The 23071-nt window shown below is 48.6% G+C and overlaps 1 protein-coding gene across 1 annotated transcript; it reads left to right on the forward strand.

Annotated features, from left to right (window-relative positions):
* Positions 1 to 20938: 20938 nt before the first annotated feature.
* LOC123452300 (UDP-glycosyltransferase 83A1-like) lies at positions 20939 to 22738 on the forward strand. The gene is made up of 2 exons (XM_045128942.1): positions 20939 to 21523; positions 21605 to 22738. The coding sequence occupies exons 1-2, from the start codon at positions 21040 to 21042 to the stop codon at positions 22486 to 22488; spliced, it is 1368 nt and encodes a 455-aa protein (XP_044984877.1). The 5' UTR covers positions 20939 to 21039; the 3' UTR covers positions 22489 to 22738.
* Positions 22739 to 23071: the final 333 nt, after the last annotated feature.

A 23071-nucleotide genomic window follows, 5' to 3' on the forward strand; every position in this document is an offset into this window, starting at 1 on the left:
CTGAGGAGTACGACCGGCGGCATGCTCGGCTCGCCTATGGCATGAACAACTCATACGGTGCGGGTAGCTCCTCTGGTGCGTGTAGCCACCCATGCCACTGCCTTCATTCAAGAGGGAGGCGGAGGACCTCCCGCCGCTCCATGCAGTGAAGAGGGAGCACGAGGCAGAGCGGCCACACACCGACATCGTTGGTCCGGAGGACTACCTCCCCCTCCGAGGAGGACGCCATCGAGGCGGCGATTCTCGCGCAGTGCACGGGAGGAGGAGGAGGTGGCGCAGCGTCGCCGCCGGGACGAGGAGTTCAACGACGTCCTACTCGAGCAAGGCCTTTCGAGGGCACGGGAGTTCGAGGAGAAGGAGTGGTTGTGGCGCCACGAAGCGAAGCGCGGGACTCCATGTACATCGGCCTCATCTTCGACAACGACGACAAGTGCATCGCTGCTGCACCCGCAACGCTCTAGCGAGCCCGATTTTAACCAGTTTAGGGTTAGGGTAGTCCAACGCAATATGTAATATATGTATGTATGAACGATCATCTTTATTATATGTAGGTATGAATGACCATCTTTACTGATTCTTATTCATTTCTAGCGCGAAACATCTTTTTAAATTTTACAGTTTCATATAAGGTTTCTGCTCGACCGACGGCAAACTCGCCCCATGTATGAGGGCAAACGTGAACCGTAAGTCCCTTATAAGGCCTAGCCTTATAAGGGGTCTGCTAGAGATGCTCTCACTGTGTGATCTCGAACTCTAAAGGTTCGTTTATGTCGTGGTGCATGCTGCGTATACCCTTTGCAGGAAACTTGCATAAGAATATCTCCTCGAATCGACTAGTTAGGCCATTTCTAACCGATTTCTTATAACCGGGCCCTAACCAATCCCCAATAGACCATAAGAGCATCTACCGCCGGACTCCTCAAACCCCCTCAAATGCCCGGGCAGGCCGTTCGGTCACTGCCCGGTCACAGAAAATTGACCCAGACGGACCCTTCAAACAAGCCTCAAACGCCCGGGCTGACCGGCACCCCTCATATCCAGCCCAAATATGGGGCGGATATTAGGGAGCCCGGGCGCGCCCGGACACGCCTGCCTGGTCCGCACTGGCCCGCATCAACAACATATATTTGTCCTCATCCATTCGCCGGACCAATCCCTAGCCACTTTACTCAACTCCAATACATTTCTATCCGCCACCCACCTCATGTGTGGCAATCCCTGGCCTTCTCTAGCATGGCCTCCGGCGGATCCGACTTCGACCAATCTCGATCCATCGACTGGGGGCCGTGGAGGGAGTCCGGGATTAAGGGGTCCTCGGGCAGCTTACCTACTTTCATGGGCCGGACTCCTGGGCCATCCTATAATTATCACTCGAATCCGAACTACAGGACGACGATGTATCCAAGACGGACTATTCCGAAGACTTGGTGTGCACCCCACAGCAAGATGATAATCGACATGTTTTCTCCTTAGTGTAACCGACATTGTGTAACCTTAGTGTTGGTTAACGTAGCATAAATTCAAAAAATTTCCTACGCATGTTCAGATCTTCCTATGGAGAGACCAGCAACGAGAGAGGGGTAAGAGCATCTTCGTACCTTTGAAGATCGCTAAGCAGAAGCGTTGCTAGAACGCGGTTGATGGAGTCGTACTCGCAGCGATTCCGATCTAGTGCCGAACAACGGCACCTCCGCGTTCAACACACGTGCAGCCCGGTGACGTCTCCCGCACCTTGATCCAGCAAGGAGGAGGGAGAGGTTGGGGAAGAAGACCAGCAACACGACGGCGTGGTGTTGGTGGAGAGACGAGGTCTCCCGGCAGGGCTTCGCCAAGCGCCGGCAGAGAGGAGGAGGAAGAAGTGCAGGGCTGCGCCGAGGGAGAGGGAAAACTGTGTCCTCCAAAGGCCAAAAGTGCCCACTATATATAGGGGAAGGGGAGAGGGGGTGCCACCCCTAGGGTTCCCACCCTAGGGGGTGTGGCAGCCCTCCCAGATGGGGTTTGTGGCGGCCAGATGGGGAGGAGGGGGTGGCGCACCCCTCTGGTGGGCCTAAGGCCCACCTAAGTTAGGGTTCCCCCCCTCTTTTTCTTTCCCCTGCGCCATGGGCTGAGTGGGGAGGCGCACCAGCCCAACTAGGGGCTGGTTCCCACCCCCACTTAGCCCATCTTACCTCTTGGGGTCGCAGCCCCCCTTCGGTGGTCCCCCGGGACCACCTCCGGTGGTCCCGGTGGTCCCCCGGTACGTTACCGGTGATGCCCGAAACACTTCCGGTGTCCGAAACCATCCGTCCTATATATCAATCTTTACCTCCGGACCATTCCGGAGCTCCTCGTGACGTCCGGGATCTCATCCGGGACTCCGAAAAACTTTCGGTAATCTCGTATAACAATTCCCTATAACCCTAGCGTCATCGAACCTTAAGTGTGTAGACCCTACGGGTTCGGGAGACAGGCAGACATGACCGAGACACCTCTCTGGCCAATAACCATCAGCGGGGTCTGGATACCCATGGTGGCTCCCACTAGCTCCACGATGATCTCATCGGATGAACCACGATGTCAAGGATTCAATCAATCCCGTATACGATTCCCTTTGTCTGTCGGTATAGAACTTGCCCGACATTCGATCGTCGGTATACCTATACCTTGTTCAATCTCGTTACCGGTAAGTCTCTTTACTCGTTCCGTAGCACGTCATCGTGTGACTAACTACTTAGTCACATTGAGCTCATGATGATGTTCTACCGAGTGGGCCCAGAGTCACCTCTCCGTCACACGGAGTGACAAATCCCGATCTTGATTCGTGCCAACCCAACAGACACTTTCGGAGGTACCCGTAGTGCACCTTTATAGTCACCCAGTTACGTTGTGACGTTTGATACACCCAAAGCACTCCTACGGTATCCGGGAGTTGCACAATCTCACGGTCGAAGGAAAAGATACTTGACATTTAGAAAAGCATTAGCATACGAACAATACGATCTAGTGCTAGGCTTAGGATTGGGTCTTGTCCATCACATCATTCTCCCAATGATGTGATCCCGTTATCAATGACATCCAATGTCCATGATCAGGAAACCATGATCATCTATTGACTAACGAGCTAGCTAACTAGAGGCTTGCTAGAGACACATTGTGATCTATTCATTCACACATGTATTACTGTTTCCTATTAATACAATTATAGCATGAATGATAGACGATTATCATGAACAAGGAAATATGATAACAACCATTTTATTATTGCCTCCAGGGCATATTTCCAACAGTCTCCCACTTGCACTAGAGTCAATAATCTAGTTACATTGTGATGTATCGAACACCCATAGCATCATGGTGTTGATCATGTTTTGCTCGTGGAAGAGGTTTAGTCAACGGGTCTGCAATATTCAGATCCGTGTGCACTTTACAAATATCTATCACTCCAGTTTGGACATGGTCCTGGATGGAGTTGTAGCGGCGCTTGATGTGCTTCGTCTTCCGGTGAAACCTGGGCTCCTTGGCTATGGCAATGGCTCCAGTGTTGTCACAGAAGAGTGTCATAGGACCCGACGCGCTTGGAACCACTCCAAGGTCGGTGATAAGCTCCTTCATCCAAATTCCTTCATGAGCCGCTTCTGAAGCAGCTATGTACTCCGCTTCACATGTAGATGCTGCCACGACTTCTTGCTTGCTGCTGCACCAGCTCACTGCCCCACCATTCAACACATATACGTATCCGGTTTGTGACTTAGAGTCATCCGGATCTGTGTCGAAGCTAGCGTCGACGTAACCCTTTACGACGAGCTCTTCGTCACCTCCATAAACGAGAAACATTTCCTTAGTCCTTTTCAGGTACTTAAGGATATTCTTGACCGCTGTCCAGTGTTCCGCACCGGGATTACTTTGGTACCTCCCTACCAAGCTTATCGCAAGGTTTATATCAGGTCTGGTACACAGCATGGCATACATTAGAGAGCCCACGGCTGAAGCGTAGGGGACATAACTCATCTTCTCTCTATCTGTTGCCGTGGTCGGCGACTGAGTCTTACTCAACCTCATACCTTGCAAAACTGGCAAGCACCCTTTCTTTGAGTTTTCCATATTGAACTTCTTCAGTATCTTGTCAAGGTATGTACTTTGCGAAAGACCTATGAGGCGTCTCGATCTATCTCTATAGATCTTGATGCCTAATATGTATGCAGCTTCTCCAAGGTCCTTCATTGAAAAACTCTTGTTCAAATAGGCCTTTATGCTCTCCAACATCTCTATATCATTCCCCATCAATAATATGTCATCCACATATAGTATGAGGAATGCTACAGAGCTCCCACTCACTTTCTTGTACAGACAGGCTTCTCCGTAAACCTGTATGAACCCAAATGCCTTAATCACCTCATTAAAGCGAATGTTCCAACTCCGAGATGCTTGCACCAGCCCATAGATGGAGCGCTGGAGCTTGCATACTTTGTTAGCACCTTTAGGATCGACAAAACCTTCTGGTTGCATCATATACAACTCTTCCTTAAGATTCCCGTTAAGGAACGCTGTTTTGACGTCCATTTGCCAAATTTCATAATCATAAAAGGCGGCAATTGCTAACATGATTCGGACTGATTTCAGCTTCGCTACGGGAGAGAAAGTCTCTTCGTAGTCAACTCCTTGAATTTGTCGAAAACCCTTTGCGACAAGTCGAGCTTTGTAAACGGTTACATTACCGTTTGCGTCAGTCTTCTTCTTGAAGATCCATTTATTTTCTATGGCTCGCCGTTCATCGGGCAAGTCCACCAAAGTCCATACTTTGTTCTCATACATGGATCCTATCTCGGATTTCATGGCCTCAAGCCATTTGTTGGAATCCGGGCCCGTCATCGCTTCCTCATAGTTCGAAGGTTCACCGTTGTCTAACAACATGATTTCCATCACAGGGTTGCCGTACCACTCTGGTGCGGAGCGTACCCTTGTGGACCTTCGTGGTTCAGTAGTAACTTGATCCGAAGCTTCATGATCATCATCATTAACTTCCTCTTCAGTCGGTGTAGGCACGACAGGAACAACTTATTGCGCTGCGCTACTTTCCTGTTCGAGAGGGGGTGTAATTACCTCATCAAGTTCTACCTTCCTCCCACTTACTTCTTTCGAGAGAAACTCTTTCTCTAGAAAGGATCCGTTCTTGGCAACAAAGGTTTTACCTTCGGATCTAAGATAGAAGGTATACCCAATGGTTTCCTTAGGGTATCCTATGAATACACATTTCTCCGCTTTGGGTTCGAGCTTTTCTGGTTGAAGTTTCTTCACATAAGCATCGCAGCCCCAAACTTTAAGAAACGACAACTTAGGTTTCTTGCCAAACCATAGTTCATACGGTGTCGTCTCAACGGTTTTAGACGGTGCCCTATTTAAAGTGAATGCTGCAGTTTCTAATGCGTATCCCCAAAATGATAGCGGTAAGTCGGTAAGAGACATCATAGATCGTACCATATCTAATAAGGTGCGATTACGACGTTCAGACACTCCGTTGCGTTGCGGTGTGCCAGGCGGTGTTAGTTGTGAAACGATTCCATACTTCCTTAGGTGTGTGCCAAACTCGTGACTCAAATATTCTCCTCCACGATCGGATCGTAGACATTTAATTTTTCTGTCACGTTGATTCTCAACCTCACTCTGAAATTCCTTGAACTTTTCAAACGTCTCAGATTTGTGCTTCATCAAGTAGATATACCCATACCTACTCAAATCATCGGTGAGAGTGAGAACATAACGATAACCACCGCGAGCTTCAACGTTCATCGGACCACACACATCAGTATGTATTATTTCCAATAAGTCGGTGGCTCTCTCCATTATTCCTGAGAATGGAGTCTTAGTCATCTTGCCCATGAGGCACGGTTCGTATGTCTTAAATGATTCAAAGTCAAGAGACTCTAGCAGTCCATCAGTATGGAGCTTCTTCATGCGCTTAACGCCGATATGACCAAGGCGGCAGTGCCACAAGTATGTGGGACTATCATTATCAACTTTGCTTCTTTTGGTACTCACACTATGAATATGTGTAACATCACGATCGAGATTCATCAAGAATAAACCATTCACCAGCGGAGCATGACCATAAAACATATCACTCATATAAATAGAACAACCATTATTCTCTGACTTAAATGAGTAGCCGTCTCGCATTAAGCAAGACCCTGATACAATGTTCATGCTTAAAGCTGGTACTAAATAACAATTATTGAGGTTCAAAACTAATCCCGACGGTAGATGTAGAGGTAGCGTGCCGACGGCGATCACATCGACTTTTGAACCATTCCCGACGCGCATCGTCACCTCGTCCTTGGCCAGTCTCCGCTTATTCCGCAGTTCCTGCTTTGAGTTGCAAATGTGAGCAACAACACCGGTATCAAATACCCAGGAGCTACTACGAGCGCTGGTAAGGTACACATCAATAACATGTATATCACATATACCTTTAACGTTGCCGGCCTTCTTGTCCGCTAAGTATTTGGGGCAGTTCCGCTTCCAGTGACCTTTTCCCTTGCAGTAGAAGCACTCAGTCTCAGGCTTGGGTCCGTTCTTTTTCTTCTTCCCGGCATCTGGCTTACCGGGCGTGGCAACAGCTTTGCCGTCTTTCTTGAAGTTCTTCTTACCCCTGCCTTTCTTGAAACTAGTGGTCTTGTTGACCATCAACACTTGATGCTCCTTCTTGATTTCTACTTCTGCAGACTTGAGCATCGAGTACAACTCGGGAATGGTTTTCTCCATCCCTTGCATGTTGTAGTTAAGCACAAAGCCTTTGTAGCTTGGTGGGAGAGACTGGAGGATTCTGTCAATGATAGCATCATCCGGAAGTTCGACTCCTAATGAAGTCAGACGACCATGTAACCCAGACATTTTGAGTATGTGCTCACTGACAGAACTGTTCTCCTCCATCTTACAGCTGAAGAACTTGTCGGAGACTTCATATCTCTCGACACGGGCATGAGCTTGAAAAACTAGCTTCAGCTCTTGGAACATCTCATATGCTCCGTGTTGCTCAAAACGTCTTTGGAGCCCCGTTTCTAAACTGTATAACATGCCACACCTGACCAGAGAGTAGTCATCACTCCGCACTTGCCAGACATTTAGAACGTCCTGGGCTGCTGCGGGAGTGGGAGGGTCACCTAGCGGCGCATTAAGGACATAAGCCTTTTTAGCTGCTTCAAGGATGAGCTTCAGGTTGCGAACCCAGTCCGCATAGTTGCTACCATCATCTTTCAGCTTGTTTTTCTCTAGGAATGCGTTGAAGTTGAGGTTGACGTTGGACATCTACAATATTTATAAAGACAACTTTTAGACTAAGTTCATGACAATTAAGTTCATTTAATCAAATTAAGTATGAACTCCCACTTAAATCGACATCCCTCTAGTCATCTAAGTGATACATGATCCATGTTGACTAACCCGTGTCCGATCATCACGTGAGACGGACTAGTCACCATGGTGAGCAACTTCATGCTGATCGTATTCAACCATACGACTCATGTTCGACCTTTCGGTCTCTTGTATTCGAGGTCATGTCTGTACATGCTAAGCTCGTCGAGTCAACCTAAGTGTTTTGCGTGTGTAAATCTGGCTTACACCCGTTGTATGCGAACGTTAGAATCTATCACACCCGATCATCACGTGGTGCTTCGAGACAACGAACCTTCGCAATGGTGCACACTTAGGGGAATACATTCTCGAAATTTTAGGAGGGATCATCTTATTATGCTACCGTCGTTTTAAGCAATAAGATGTAAAACATGATAAACATCACAATGCAATCATATAGTGACATGATATGGCCATTATCATCTTTGCTCATTCGATCTCCATCTTCAGGCATCGCATGATCATCATCGTCACCGGCGTGACACCATGATCTCCATCATCATGATCTCCATCATCGTGTCTCCGTGAAGTCGTCACGCCAACTACTACTATCACTACTACTATGGCTAACCGTTAGCAATGAAGTAAAAGTAGCAAGCACATGGCGTTGCATCTCATACAATAAATTAAGACAACTCCTATGGCTCCTGCCGGTTGTCATACTCATCGACATGCAAGTCGTGAAACCTATTACAATAACATGATCATCTCATACATCATACATGCAACATCACAACTTTGGCCATATCACATCACATGTCAAACCCTGCAAAAACAAGTTAGACGTCCTCTAATTGTTGTTGCAAGTTTTACGTGGCTGATTTGGGTTTCTAGCAAGAACGCCTTCTTACCTACGTGACAGCCACAACGATGATATGCCAAAGCTATTTACCCTTCATAAGGACCCTTTTCATCAAATCCAATCCGACTAGAGTAGGAGAGACAGACACCCGCTAGCCACCTTTATGCACGATGTGCATGTCTGTCGGTGGAACCAGTCTCACGTAAGCGTACGTGTAAGGTCGGTCCGGGCCGCTTCATCCCACAATACCGCCGGAAAAGAATAAGACTAATAACGGCAAGCAAATTGACAAACCATCGCCCACAACTTTTGTGTTCTACTCGTGTATAGAATCTACGCATAGAAAACCTGGCTCGGATGCCACTGTTGGTTAACGTAGCATAAATTCAAAAAAATTCCTACGCATGTTCAGATCTTCCTATGGAGAGACCAGCAACGAGAGAGGGGTAAGAGCATCTTCGTACCTTTGAAGATCGCTAAGCGGAAGCGTTGCTAGAACGCGGTTGATGGAGTCGTACTCGCAGCGATTCCGATCTAGTGCCGAACAACGGCACCTCCGCGTTCAACACACGTGCAGCCCGGTGACGTCTCCCGCACCTTGATCCAGCAAGGAGGAGGGAGAGGTTGGGGAAGAAGACCAGCAACACGACGGTGTGGTGTTGGTGGAGAGACGAGGTCTCCCGGCAGGGCTTCGCCAAGCGCCGGCAGAGAGGAGGAGGAAGAAGTGCAGGGCTGCGCCGAGGGAGAGGGAAAACTGTGTCCTCCAAAGGCCAAAAGTGCCCACTATATATAGGGGAAGGGGAGAGGGGGTGCCACCCCTAGGGTTCCCACCCTAGGGGGTGCGGCAGCCCTCCCAGATGGGGTTTGTGGCGGCCAGATGGGGAGGAGGGGGTGGCGCACCCCTCTGGTGGGCCTAAGGCCCACCTAAGTTAGGGTTCCCCCCCTCTTTTTCTTTCCCGTGCGCCATGGGCTGAGTGGGGAGGCGCACCAGCCCAACTAGGGGCTGGTTCCCACCCCCACTTAGCCCATCTTACCTCTTGGGGTCGCAGCCCCCCTTCGGTGGTCCCCCGGGACCACCTCCGGTGGTCCCGGTGGTCCCCCGGGACGTTACCGGTGATGCCCGAAACACTTCCGGTGTCCGAAACCATCCGTCCTATATATCAATCTTTACCTCCGGACCATTCCGGAGCTCCTCGTGACGTCCGGGATCTCATCCGGGACTCCGAAAAACTTTCGGTAATCTCGTATAACAATTCCCTATAACCCTAGCGTCATCGAACCTTAAGTGTGTAGACCCTACGGGTTTGGGAGACAGGCAGACATGACCGAGACACCTCTCTGGCCAATAACCATCAGCGGGGTCTGGATACCCATGGTGGCTCCCACTAGCTCCACGATGATCTCATCGGATGAACCACGATGTCAAGGATTCAATCAATCCCGTATACGATTCCCTTTGTCTGTCGGTATAGAACTTGCCCGAGATTCGATCGTCGGTATACCTATACCTTGTTCAATCTCGTTACCGGTAAGTCTCTTTACTCGTTCCGTAGCACGTCATCGTGTGACTAACTACTTAGTCACATTGAGCTCATGATGATGTTCTACCGAGTGGGCCCAGAGTCACCTCTCCGTCACACGGAGTGACAAATCCCGATCTTGATTCGTGCCAACCCAACAGACACTTTCGGAGGTACCCGTAGTGCACCTTTATAGTCACCCAGTTACGTTGTGACGTTTGATACACCCAAAGCACTCCTACGGTATCCGGGAGTTGCACAATCTCACGGTCGAAGGAAAAGATACTTGACATTTAGAAAAGCATTAGCATACGAACAATACGATCTAGTGCTAGGCTTAGGATTGGGTCTTGTCCATCACATCATTCTCCCAATGATGTGATCCCGTTATCAATGACATCCAATGTCCATGATCAGGAAACCATGATCATCTATTGACTAACGAGCTAGCTAACTAGAGGCTTGCTAGAGACACATTGTGATCTATTCATTCACACATGTATTACTGTTTCCTATTAATACAATTATAGCATGAATGATAGACGATTATCATGAACACGGAAATATGATAACAACCATTTTATTATTGCCTCTAGGGAATATTTCCAACACTTAGTACCCCTGGTATCTGTATAAACTGGAGTGCTTTAGTCCACAGGGTAAGTTAAGATCATTACTCCTACGGTTTAGACCACAACATACGATCTCACGGTAGATTAACTCTGTACTCGATACTCCATCATCAATATAAACAAGAGAAGGACGTAGGGTTTTACCTCTGTCAAGAGGGCCCCAACCTGGGTAAACATCGTCTCCTTTGTCTCCTGTTACCCATCGATCTAAGATCCACAGTTCGGGACCCCGTACCCGAGATCTACCGGTTTTGACACCGACATTGGTGCTTTCATTGAGAGTTCCATTCTGGCATCGCTAGAGGATTAATGGATCGCTTAATCATCAGCGACAACATCTTTATTAGGGATGTTTTCGTTCCCGGACGGACATTCGTGTTTGGTAGCGTCATGATGCATGCTGATCCAATCGACCGCCTGGGCCGGATTGGAACCTCGCTCCCGATTAGGAGATCAGGTTCAAGAACCTAGAGTACGTCGCCGACTCTCGGGGGGATCTTATTATGACAAAGCTTTCGGCTCCTGACGCCCTGACATCAGGAGTGGTGGATCTGGCCCTTGAGGCAGCTTCCGTCCTAGCTCCCTCCCTAGGGCCCGAACCAGACGACATACCCGGTTCATCTTCGGATGAACGCTACCCTGATGCGACTCCAAACATCCTGGCAACGGCGACGCTACGGGTTGACCCCATGTATTCTTGAAACATGGACGTCGTAGATGTCATGGAATTAAACGAGTTGCTCGGCTGAACTCACGCCATGGGGATGTCAAACGACCAACCGTCGGTCCATGAACAGATCGGGATTAAACTCGACGACATGGAAATTCATGTCCCACCTATCACGCACCTGGTTGCCACCCTTAAGGACCCGACTGAAGGTTCGCCTTCCCAGCCGCCAGAGCTTAGAACGGTATATGTTCAGGTTTCCAATAGTTTGGATCGCCCCACTAGTTCGGAATTTGAGCCCCACCCCAAACTCAATTTGAAGTGCGGTCGTCCATGTTCGACTGATAATTCGGATCCCGAACCTAGCGTACCGGACTCCATGATGGTACTAGACACAACCATCAAAACTGGGAATTCACATCCTATCGGGATGCCAATCCCCCCCCCCCCACCCACCTCCCAATTCAAACACTCTCTGAATAAGTTGGAGAAGCCTAACATACATTACCTACTATGCGTCACACAACAACTAGTGGAGACAGCCCAACACTTCGGGGCTAGATTCGTCCTGACAAAAAAATCAGATACCGGACTGCAGCAGACAGGAAATTATAGAAACCTTCCGGCATAACTGGCATGATGAAGGAATCTTAAATGCCCTCGCCCGCCGTCATCAACATCTTCGTCAAGCTATGTACATTAATACGCAAGTACTATGCAATGGAAAGCACATGGCAAACTCAACAAATGCAAATGGAATCAATCCATGCAGAGCAATCCAGAGGAGCTTGGAGGAAGCGAATACCCCAATGTCGGTCGGCCGAGCATGGGCCCGCCGGGAAAAAACAAACCCTTCAACGGATCCAAAATTGTCCTTGATAAACTATTGGACAGTCCATGCCCCATACACTCGACATTTCCGAACACTAGCCCGACCCATAACCTTCGAGCTTGCTGGGTCGTTAGGCAAATAGCAAAAAGTGGAGAGGCTATCCTAAGGGTCTCATCGTCCAACGAGCATCCATCTACACCGCCGGATAACAACGTCGAAGTCTTAACAATTTACGAGACGTTCTTCTCAAACAATCAGAGGAAGAGAGCTCTTAGAGAACTCGACCATGTATTCCAGGTGACATCAACGAACTCATGGACGAATACACCCATAACTTTCGGCGAGGAAGACCAGCCGAGAATTCGCTCCAGCCGAACACCTGCCGCTCTGGTCCTCAACCCCGTTATAGACGGCTTTAGACTGTTCAAGGTACTACAATGGACGGCTGAAAGTGCAGTCATGCCCTTAATCGTGTTTCGGTGTTGCTGACAACACACATATAGATAATTAATCACTAATCCCTTTTTAAGCTATTGTGAATGATCATGTGTTGATAAGGACGAGCTCATGTGCTAACAAGGACAAGATCAAGATAAGCATTCCTGAGCACTACATGCTTGATCCTTGTGGATGTTCACATGGTGGACAAATGAAGATGAATATATAAGCTAGGCTTTCCACATTTTGTATGGGAGAGCTACTTGAAGACTTTATCATGTCTTGCTTTCAACATTGAGCCAAGAAGGAACAACAACATCAAGCTCACATGAAAGGGCTAACTCAAAGGCATCAGTCCCTTTGACGTTAGTGGTGCGGAGTGATGATCAACGAGTAAAATTACACACTCAAGTATGGATCATCGGTACCCCTTTTATAATTCTTGAGTCTTTAGGGATCCCGCACTATTAAGAGGGGATCACAGGTTTTGTGATGAACTTGCTCAAACTAGATATCCACTGTTCTGCTCATACCACATCTCCACTGCTCTGCTGTTATCAGAAAACAGGACCAGTGCCTCGGACATCCGGCCTCCTCCGGACGTCCGAGGGTCGGACGTCCGACTTGCTTCGGAAATCCGGAATCCTTTACCAGAAGAATTAGAGCCATATAACTCGGACTTCCGGCTCCCTCGAGACGTCCGAGGGCCGGTCGTCCGACCAGCTTCGGAAATCCGGAGCTTTGCACCACAAGAACTTGAGCCATATAACTCGGACTTTCGGCTCCCTCCGGACGTCCGAGGGCCGGACGTCCGCCCCCTTTCGGAAATCCGGAATCGTGCACCAGTGAAGTTTGAGTCGAATAACTCGGACTTCCGGCCTTCTCCGGGCGTCCGGTCCCTGTTCAACTCACAGTGATTCCAGACATGTCTACAGCCCTCGGACGACCGACCCCTGTCGGACGTCCGACTCCTTGTGGACGCCCGGACATCCGTGAACTGTCGGATGTCCGAACCCTGTGTGACTTAAAGTGTCCCCAACGGCTGTTTTACACTCCCCACTATATATATACCCCCTCCCACTTCGTGAGAGGGTGCCCAACACAACCATATCCTCATAAAAACACATTTCTACCCCACATACATTTGCTCACACCAAATCTCATATCCCAAGAGCATTTGTGAGCCCCTTTGAGAGTTGTTCCAATCAAAAGATAGATCGTCTCCCTCTCCTTCTCTCAACCCAAGCTATTTGAGATTTGAGCAAGTTTTGAGCATTCCCCGTGATCTTGTTACTGTTGGAGGTTGGAGACTCCTAGGCGGTAGGAGTTCTTCGGAGAGGAACCAATCCGTGTGATTACCCCCGGAAAAGTTTGTGAGGGTTTGGAAGCCACCTCAAAGGCTTACCACTAGTGGTTGAGAAACGCCTTCGTGGTGTTATCTCAAAGGGAGAATAGGGTGAGCCTTTGTGGCGTTGGTGTGCCTTCGTGGTAACATCCACCTCTCTAACGGTGACTAGCTTTCCTCCAAGGAAGTGAACATCGGGATACATCTTCGTCTCAGTGACCTTGGTTATCCTTAACCCTAACTCCTTACTTGTGGTTTACTTGTGTTACTTGAGCATACATACATTGCATATTGGTTGTGCTCATTATATTGTGTTGGCTATTTCTTGTACAAGATTAATCATTCAAGCATACCCTCTATATCCACACGTTCACACTTCCAGCTTTTGATATATCGTGTGATCTAGTATCTTGTGTCGTTCACCTACTTGTCGTGTGATATAGCTCAAGTAAGTTTGTGTAACTTACTTGTGCTTGTTAGTAACTGTATTGTGTCCATCTTGGTAGATCGTGTTGTTGATACACGTTGCAGTGCCTAGTGCATTTAGGATTTGTGACGGCGACAACGGCTTAACCCTCATTTATGAGGATACTTTGGATAAAAGGTAGTTCGACAGATCTCGCGTCGAAGAAAGCCACACAACCTTTCGAGGGATTATCCTCGAAAGAGAGGCGTGATGCACAGGATAAGTTTCTCTCGACGTGTTGTTCGGTACCCCTGAGAACTACAGGTCCGAAGAACTTGTTTTCTATATTGTACCCTTTCGCATCGGTTATCACAATCTTTTAGGACGTGAGGCCATCACCAGATTTTTGGCCATACCGCATAACGGATACATAAAGCTCAAAATGTCTGGGCCCAATGATGTTATTACACTTACAAGTGACGCGAACATAGCCCTTTGGGCCAAAAACAAAATTGCATTGCTCGCCCTCGGGGCACTTTCTGAAGCTCTTGCGGCTGAGGAATTAACCGAACTACGATCAGTGGTCGCTAAGGACGATTTAATCCTCAACAAGAGGCCCAAGTCCACATCCTTTCAACCAACAGACGAAATAGTTAAATTTCACGTGCATCCAACGGATCCCAATAAAACATCATCCATTGGAGCCCAGCTGGTCCTGCGGTTGACGAAGCACTGCGCACCTTATTGTGTGAAAACTAAGACATATTTGTCTAGAACCCTTCAGATATGCTAGGAATCCCACGAAGCCTGGCACAAACACAATCTGAACATAATCGCAGGTTTTAAGCTAGTCAAATAGGAGTTACGCCAATTTTTCGAATCCAAGTGTCAAGCCATGGGTACCGAACTAGTAAAATTGCTGAGTGGTTGGCAAATTTGGTCATGGTACCAAAGAAGGATAAATCCTGGCAGGTATGTGTCGATTTTAAAGACCTAAATAAAGCATGTTCTAAGGATCCCTTTACCTTACCCCGCATAGACCAAATCATTGAAACCACCGTAGGAAACGACTCCCTATGCTTCCTCGATACCTACTTAGGATAGCATCAAATCAAAATGAAGGAATCCGACCAGACCGCAACCGCCTTGATTACTCCCTACGGGCCATTCTGCTTCAACACAATGCCTTTCGGGTTAAAAACACAAGGCGCCACATATGAACACGTGATTCAGACATGCCTAGAAAAGCAAACCGGAAAAACAGTGGAGGTATACGTGGAGGACGTGGTCATCAAAACCAAACACGTCACCCAACTGGTGGACGACCTTCGACAAACCTTCGATAATCTCCAGGAATACGACATACGGCTCAATCCGGACAAGTGTGTATTCGGAGTTCCTACGGGTAAACTGCTTGGATTCATCGTCTCCCATAGAGGAATAGAGGCCAATCCGGCTAAAATCCAAGCTCTATCCCAAATGGCGACCCCGATGGAGTTGAAGCACGAACAAAAACTGGCAGGCTGCATGGCGCCTTTAAGACGCTTCATCTCCTGCCTTGGCAAAAAGGCACTACCGCTCTACAAACTGCTCAAACGAACAAAAAAATTGAGTGGACCGACGAGGCAAAAACCACACTGAAGAAGTTAAAATGTTGTTAGCCAGTAATCCCATACTGACATCATCTAATACAGGGGAGCCAATGATGTTGTACATCTCATCCACTAACCAAGTCATCAGTGTAGTCCTTGTTATCGAACGAGATGAGGAAGGTCATAAGCTCTGTATACAGAAGTCGGTCTACTATGTGTTCAAAGTATTTACCCCATGCAAATCCCGTTATCTACACTACCATAAGATAGCCTATACATTTTATGGCATCTCACAAGCTCCGACACTAATTTCAAGAGTGTTCGGTCACGGTAGTATCTGAAGTACCCTGAATGATATAATCAACAACAGGGATGCCACGGGCCGCATAGCCAAATGGGCTATTGAGCACCTACCTTTTGAAATCTTGTACAAGCCACATTGAGCTATTAAATCTCAGTTGTTGTCCGATTTTCTCGCCGAATGGATGGAGGCCAAACTCCCAAAAGAGTACAATACATATTCCCATTGTACGATGTACTTTGACGGCTCCAAGACGCTTGCCGGACTGGGGCTGGTGTCATACTTACATCCCCCACTGGCGACAATATCCGATACATGCTATATATTATGTACACTGATTCCAATAATGCGACCGAATACGTGGCTCTTTTACATGGACTGCGGATGGCAACTTCGCTCGGTGTACAACGACTCGAGGTACGAGGAGACTCAAACCTCGGTATCTCCCAAATCAACGGTGAATTTGACACAAAAAAATCAAAAAATGGAGGCTTATAGGAATGCTTACCAAATTGAGACAAGACGAATAATTCGGCGACCCAAGGCCTACAAGGTTCATGAAGGGGAGCTATATAAGAAAATCACCACTGGAGTCCTCCAGCGATGCATTTCCGAAGAAGAGGGTAAACAACTCTTGGCTGAAATACACGCAGGCATGGGCGGTCATCATGCAACAGCTCGTGGCGTGGTAAGCAAGGCTTTATGGGTTGACTTCTTTTGGCCCACGGCTCACACACTCGTCTGACATTGTGTTGGTTGTCAGCATTTTGCAAATCAAAGCCACATGCCCGCAACGGCTCTTCGGACGATACCGGTCACCTGGCCTTTTGTGATCCGGGGGTTGGACATGATCGAACCACTTAAAGGGGGATCCAAGAAAATGAAATATTTACTGGTTATGGTCGATAAATTCACTAAGTGGATTGAAGGCAAACTAGTAACTTCTGCCAAGTCGGGACTGATTATTGATTTTATATCCAGCGTGGTTCACCGTTATGGTGCCCCCCATAGTATAATAATGGACAATGGATCCAATTTCAGAGCTCAAGAAGTGAAGGACTAGTGCCCTAATTTGGGCATGAATCTCGATTATGCCTGTGTGTACCACCCACAAACCAATGGGCAGGTTGAATGAGCCAACGACCTTATTATTAGCGGAATCAAACCACGCCTTGTCCGATATCTGAAGGAATATTATTGCCATTGAGTAGAGGAGCTTGACTCCGTACCGTGGGACTTGCGCACCACCCCGAACCGATCAACAGGATATACCCTATTTTTCATGGTATACAGGTAGAAGCGGCCCTCCCGTGCGATATTATCCATGATGAACCTAGAGTGCGCATGTACGAGGGAAAAGAGGTCGAGCTAGATTGACAGGACAACTTGGACGCACTAGAAGAAGAACGCGATATAGCTCTGGCACGTTCCACCTTTTATCAATAGCAGGCTGGGCGCTAACAGAGCAAGAAAGTTCGGGCGAAAGCATATAATGTGGGCGAGCTTGTGCTACGCCTCCCGGAGAAGAAGAAGAAGAATCTTGCACTTAAATGTGAGGGCCCTTTCATAATTGATGCAGTACTTGCAGAAGGAGCGTATCGTCTTTGCAACCCGTCACATAATTTCCTAGAACCAAATCCATGGAACGCAGCTCGTCTTCGGTGCTTCTACAGCTAGACTGGTATCGTCAAACTCAACTAGTTTTTCTTTTCTCTTTTTTAAATTTTTCTGTCCCCTGCGGAGTGGAGGAGGCAATTGCGGGTCGCATTGCACTCTGCCACTCCCGCGAGGACAGCACCCGACCGACGACAGGATTTGTCCGCCGCGACTTGATACGTCCTAAACGTATCTATAATTTCTGCTTGGCCCATGATCTTTTGGGTGACATTGTTATATGTTTTGCTACACTTTCATACTTTTTTACACATATTTTGACTAACCTACTAACTTAGTGCACCCAGTGCCAGTTTCTGTCTGCTGATGTCTTTTTTGCAGGGCTTTTACCCCAATTTACCGAGTCCCAAAAATCCCGAGAAAAATATATAAAAATCAACGTGACGGAAGCTTCGAGAGCACCAAAGGTGGGCCAGAGGGGAGCGAGGCGTCGCCCAGGCGGCCTCCCCACACGGCCTACCCCCTGGCCGTGCCCACAGGCCGCCTGGGTGGGGCCCACCTCCTCTGGTGCCCTACCTTGGCTCCTATTTTTACGCCCGTAGAGGAAACGCTGATCCCAAACCCTTTTCTCCAGAAGCAACTCCGATCTCCGCCGCCATTGCAACAAGTTTCGGGGGACCAGAATTCCTGTGTCGGCACCCTGCGGGGACGGGGAAGTGCCCCCGGATTCATCTCCATCGACGTTGCTTCCTCCCTCCATGAAGCGGGAGTAGTTCCTCCTCGGGGCTGAGGTCTTCTACAATAGCTATGTGGTTAATTCTCTCTCTCATGATGTGATCTTGATTGTGATCATGGGCTACGTTAATCTAGGATGATCCCATGCTGTTTCCCCTTCTTCTATGTATTGGATAGATGTATTCACTTAACCTTATCTAGTATAATCCCCGAGACCATGGTGACAACGGTCTATTGGACATGGATTAGAAGAATATTTTCATGAGTGATTTCCTCTTTTGTGAATTGATTGAAGATTGAGAGTCTCTCGGTGCTTGTCTTTGACTATCCTTGAGATACGTTGTGGTGATTGTGGTACTCTCTTTGGATGGCCGCGGTGACATTGGAAAATCCATAGAGATAACTACGAACTCCGAGGTGTGCTTTTGTAGCCCTACATAATTCTCGTCCTCTCTTGATCACAAAGGAATGACCTCCGAGTACGTCACCATTGCATGTTTTAGTGGAAATATCATGTGATTAGACTATGTTAATGTTGTTGGGTGTTGCCACTAGTGAAAGTATGAAGCCTCGGCCTTGTTTCTCACCATTGTTACACCGTTTATGCTCACTTTTGTCACTTGCTACCTTGCTGCCATTTTTATTATAGATTTATATTACCTTGCTTTGCCACACCTATCACCCATATTTTACCATCTCTTCGCCGAACTAGTGCACCTATACAATTTATCATTGTATTAGGTGTGTTGGGGACACAAAAGACTTCTTGTTTCTTAATTGTAGGGTTGCTTGAGAGAGACCATCTTCAACCTCTACTTCCCTGAGTTCGATAAACCTTAGGTCATTCACTTGAGGGAAATTGTTGTTGTCCTACAAACCTCTGCGCTTGGAGGCCCAACATAGTCTATAAGAATAGAAGCATGCGTAGACATCATGACTTCATAGTGTTCACTCAAAGGGCGCTCAGTTCTACATTTGGGGCGGGATCATCCATGTCCCGGTGGCCGGATCCATCGACCGTGCCCGCGGACTTCGAGTCCTATCAAGAACGGGGTGCTTGTCGTGGTAAGGAGAGGATAAGGATCGTCGAGGCCTATCTCGTGGAGGAAATGGCCGAGGCGGAGGCGGCTGATGCGGCGGAGCGGGTGGCTGCAGAGGAGGAAGCCAGCCGCGTCCGCATTTTAAAGAAACGACAGCGGCGGAACACGCGCGCCCTCGCCCACGAGCATAATCAGGAAGTGTGTGAAATGGCCAGACTACCATCGAAGGAGGAGAAGGAGGTGAGCGACGGCAAGGACAGCTCTGGTGATGAGCAGATCCGACTCGATCCATACTACGTCGTCGGCCGGTACTTCCACGACAATGACGACAAGGGCTCCGGGAAGGGCAAGGGCAGAAGTGGATGATCTTCAACATATCGAGACATTGCCAAATTTTGATAATCCGGTGGCATGTAGTAATGATGGAGTAGCAGGACGTAGTAGTTGCATGAGTTTGTATGGATTTGAGATATGAGATTTGAGGTGTCCGGATGTAAAATGCATTATTTGAGGCGTGACCGTCCAGTATCCGGTCGGATACAACCGACCAAAACTTAGTGATAGTCCACTAAAATTGACTCGGTCGGATACTCCGTTATTTTTCAGGTATTGGTTAGAAATGCTCAAACCGCTTATCTTAACTGACGGAATTGACACTAAAATAACAACAGCTTGTCGGGGCGTCAGCGTGATAGCCCACCATACCAGGGGAATAAGTTTGTTTGCGCGTAAAGTCTGCACTGCACTCTTGTTAATATGCCCCACTATACGTCAAACTGCAGCTCGTCAGCGTTAGAATTTTCACCGACAGTTGATAAGATGGCGATGTGTATGATAAAAATAAGAGAGATTCGTTGACTAAAATAGCGAACCCCTCGCACCCACAACCTTCATCATCAGCAACCTCGGCTCTTCGGTTTTCATGGAAGGCGCCAGACGGCCACCTGCATCGGACGAGTACATTATTGCACTCTGACTGACTTGCTAGTGGAGCAGCGGCTGAGCGACTGGTGGTTAACATCTCACAAGATAAGCTATTTATTTATAGACGCGGATGCTTGGCCTACGAAGACAACTATATCCTATATGAAAAAGAAATTAGTAATTTAATGAACAGTCAAAAATATTTTTAAATAAACTTGACCTTTCGTTTGTACTCATGAGAAAATTTTCACAAAAACAAAAATCCCCCTTTGACTTCTTTTTAAAAAGGAAAATTCTTGATTTAAATAGTATGAATAGTAACCTTTAATAACAAATGAATTTTATCTTTTTCGCTATAAAGTCGACGTTGTTTTCTGTTTTAAAAATTTATATACTTAAGACAAAAGTAAGTCAAGTTTATTCTAAAAATATTTTTAACTATTTTAAATTTCCATTTAATTTTTTAAAAATAATTTCATATAAGATGTATATGCAATCAGGAACCAAATAGTTCTTAAATATTTTGTTTTTTAGTTAATTATTAAAAATAGTTTTTTATTTACTTCCTCCGTTTTAAAATAAATGCTTTTAATTTGGTATAACATTATACTAGATGTAATATAAAATTAAGATATTTATTTTGGAACGGAGTGAATATTTATTTGCTTTCTTTGGATATAAGACTGGCGTGCGCCTGTGCGGTGATCGCCAGCTTGCCACACACATACTCTGCCGCGTTTGCATCTCCAGCGCTGCTGTCGTGCCGTGCGTGCGGACTGCGGAGGGACGGGAGAGAGGCTAAGCCATGGCGAAGGGCCACGTGCTGGTGCTGCCCATGCCGTGCCAGGGCCACGTCGTGCCGCTCATGGAGCTCTCGCACCGCCTCGTCGACCACGGCTTCGAGGTCACCTTCGTCAACACCGACGTGGACCACGCGCTCGTGCTCGCCGCCATGGCGCCCGACGCCGGCGCTGCGCTGCGCGGCATCCACCTCGCCTCCATCCCCGACGGGCTGGCCGGCGACGAGGACCGCAAGGACCTCAACAAGCTCATCGACGCCTACTCGCGCCACATGCCGGGTTACCTGGAGACGCTCGTCGTGGACATGGAGGCTGCGGGGCGGCCCAGGGTGAACTGGCTCGTCGGCGACGTCAACATGGGCTGGTCCTTCGAGGTCGCCAAGCGGCTCGGCATCCGGGTCGCCTCCTTCTGGCCGGCCTCCGCGGCGTGCCTCGCCATCATGCTCAAGATCCCCCAGCTGATTCAGGACGGCGTGCTCAACGACAAGGGTACGTATTTGCCAATCGCATCCATCCTTCTGATTCTCTGATCCCCGGCCGGCGTGATCGAATACCGACCCTGTACCGTAGGATGGCCGGAGCGGGAAGAGACGCTGCAGCTGGCCCCGGGGATGCCGCCGCTGCACACGTCGCTCATGTCGTGGAACAACGCCGGCGCCCCCGAAGGGCAGCACATCATCTTCCAACTCGTGTGCCGGAACAACAAGTTGAACGACCTCGCCGAGATGGTCGTCTGCAACTCGTTCCAGGAGGCGGAGGCCGGCGCGTTCAAGCTCTTCCCCAACATCCTGCCCATCGGCCCGCTCTTCGCCGACAGGGAGTTCCAGAAGCCCGTGGGCAACTTCCTGCCGGAGGACGCGAGGTGCCTGAAATGGCTGGACGCGCGGCCCGACGGCTCCGTCGTCTACGTGGCCTTCGGCAGCATGGCCATCTTCGACCCGCGCCAGTTCCAGGAGCTGGCGGAGGGGCTGGAGCTCACCGGCCGGCCGTTCCTGTGGGTGGTGCGCCCGGACTTCACCCCCGGCCTGAGCAAGGCGTGGCTCGCCGAGTTCAGCCAGCGCGTCGCCGGCACGGGCATGATCGTCAGCTGGTGCTCCCAGCAGCAGGTCCTGGCGCACCGCGCGGTGGCGTGCTTCGTGTCGCACTGCGGGTGGAACTCGACCATGGAGGCGGCGAGGAACGGCGTGCCGGTCCTGTGCTGGCCCTACTTCTGCGAGCAGTTCCTGGACCGGAGCTACGTCACCGACGTGTGGCGGACCGGCCTCGCCGTGTCCCCCGGCGAGGACGGCATCGTGAGCAAGGAGGAGGTGAGGAGCAAGGTGGAGGGGGTCATCGGCGACGCCGGGATCAGGAAGAGGGCGTCCTGGCTCAAGGACACGGCGTCCCGGTGCATCGGCGAGGGCGGCTCGTCGCAGAGGAATTTCAAGAAGTTCATCGACCTGCTGAGTCAGTGAGCCAGCGCCGTGCGCGCGTGGCGGGAGTGGTGGTCGACGCCTCGGGTCAGTCAAGTTATTACAAGAAGATTGCACGATCTGTCGAACTTTTCTACTCCCTCCGTTCCAAAATAACTGTCTTATTTTGGGACGGAGGGAGTACAAGTTCAACGGCTACCATGGCTTTGGGAATGATGTTTGGGAATGGGATGATCCATTTGCTCGTACTTAGTCCATCAAAATATAATATTCAGTGGAATGCTTGACATGACATACAAGATCACAGCGAAATGGAAATTCTTGACCTATATACGCACGCTCCACGTTCCAAAAACGGGTGTCGACACCCTTTCCCACTGTGAAATCTCATTTTTTAATGGGCCGGCTAGTAGTCAATCGCCTGAAAATGTTCGCATCGGTCAAAAGCATGCAATTGCAGACGAAACTATCATGTCTACACGAAATTAATGTGGGACTAAAAATGGAGAAATTCCAATTTAGATTGCAAATCTAATACTTGTGTTGGCGTCACCTTAAAGAATAAACAGGCACGTACTCTCGAAAAAAGAATAAACAGGCACAAATTTACTGACCGACATTAAAA

The sequence above is a fragment of the Hordeum vulgare genome, chromosome 5H, assembly GCF_904849725.1.
Source record: "Hordeum vulgare subsp. vulgare chromosome 5H, MorexV3_pseudomolecules_assembly, whole genome shotgun sequence".
NCBI classification, from domain to species: domain Eukaryota; kingdom Viridiplantae; phylum Streptophyta; class Magnoliopsida; order Poales; family Poaceae; genus Hordeum; species Hordeum vulgare.

Bases quoted from the DNA above. Each gene is read 5' to 3' on its own strand.
- LOC123452300 (XM_045128942.1), top strand. From the start codon at position 21,040: ATGGCGAAGGGCCACGTGCTGGTGCTGCCCATGCCGTGCCAGGGCCAC. The intron at 21,524-21,604 runs GTACGTATTTGC...CCTGTACCGTAG, and splicing joins CGGCGTGCTCAACGACAAGG to GATGGCCGGAGCGGGAAGAG.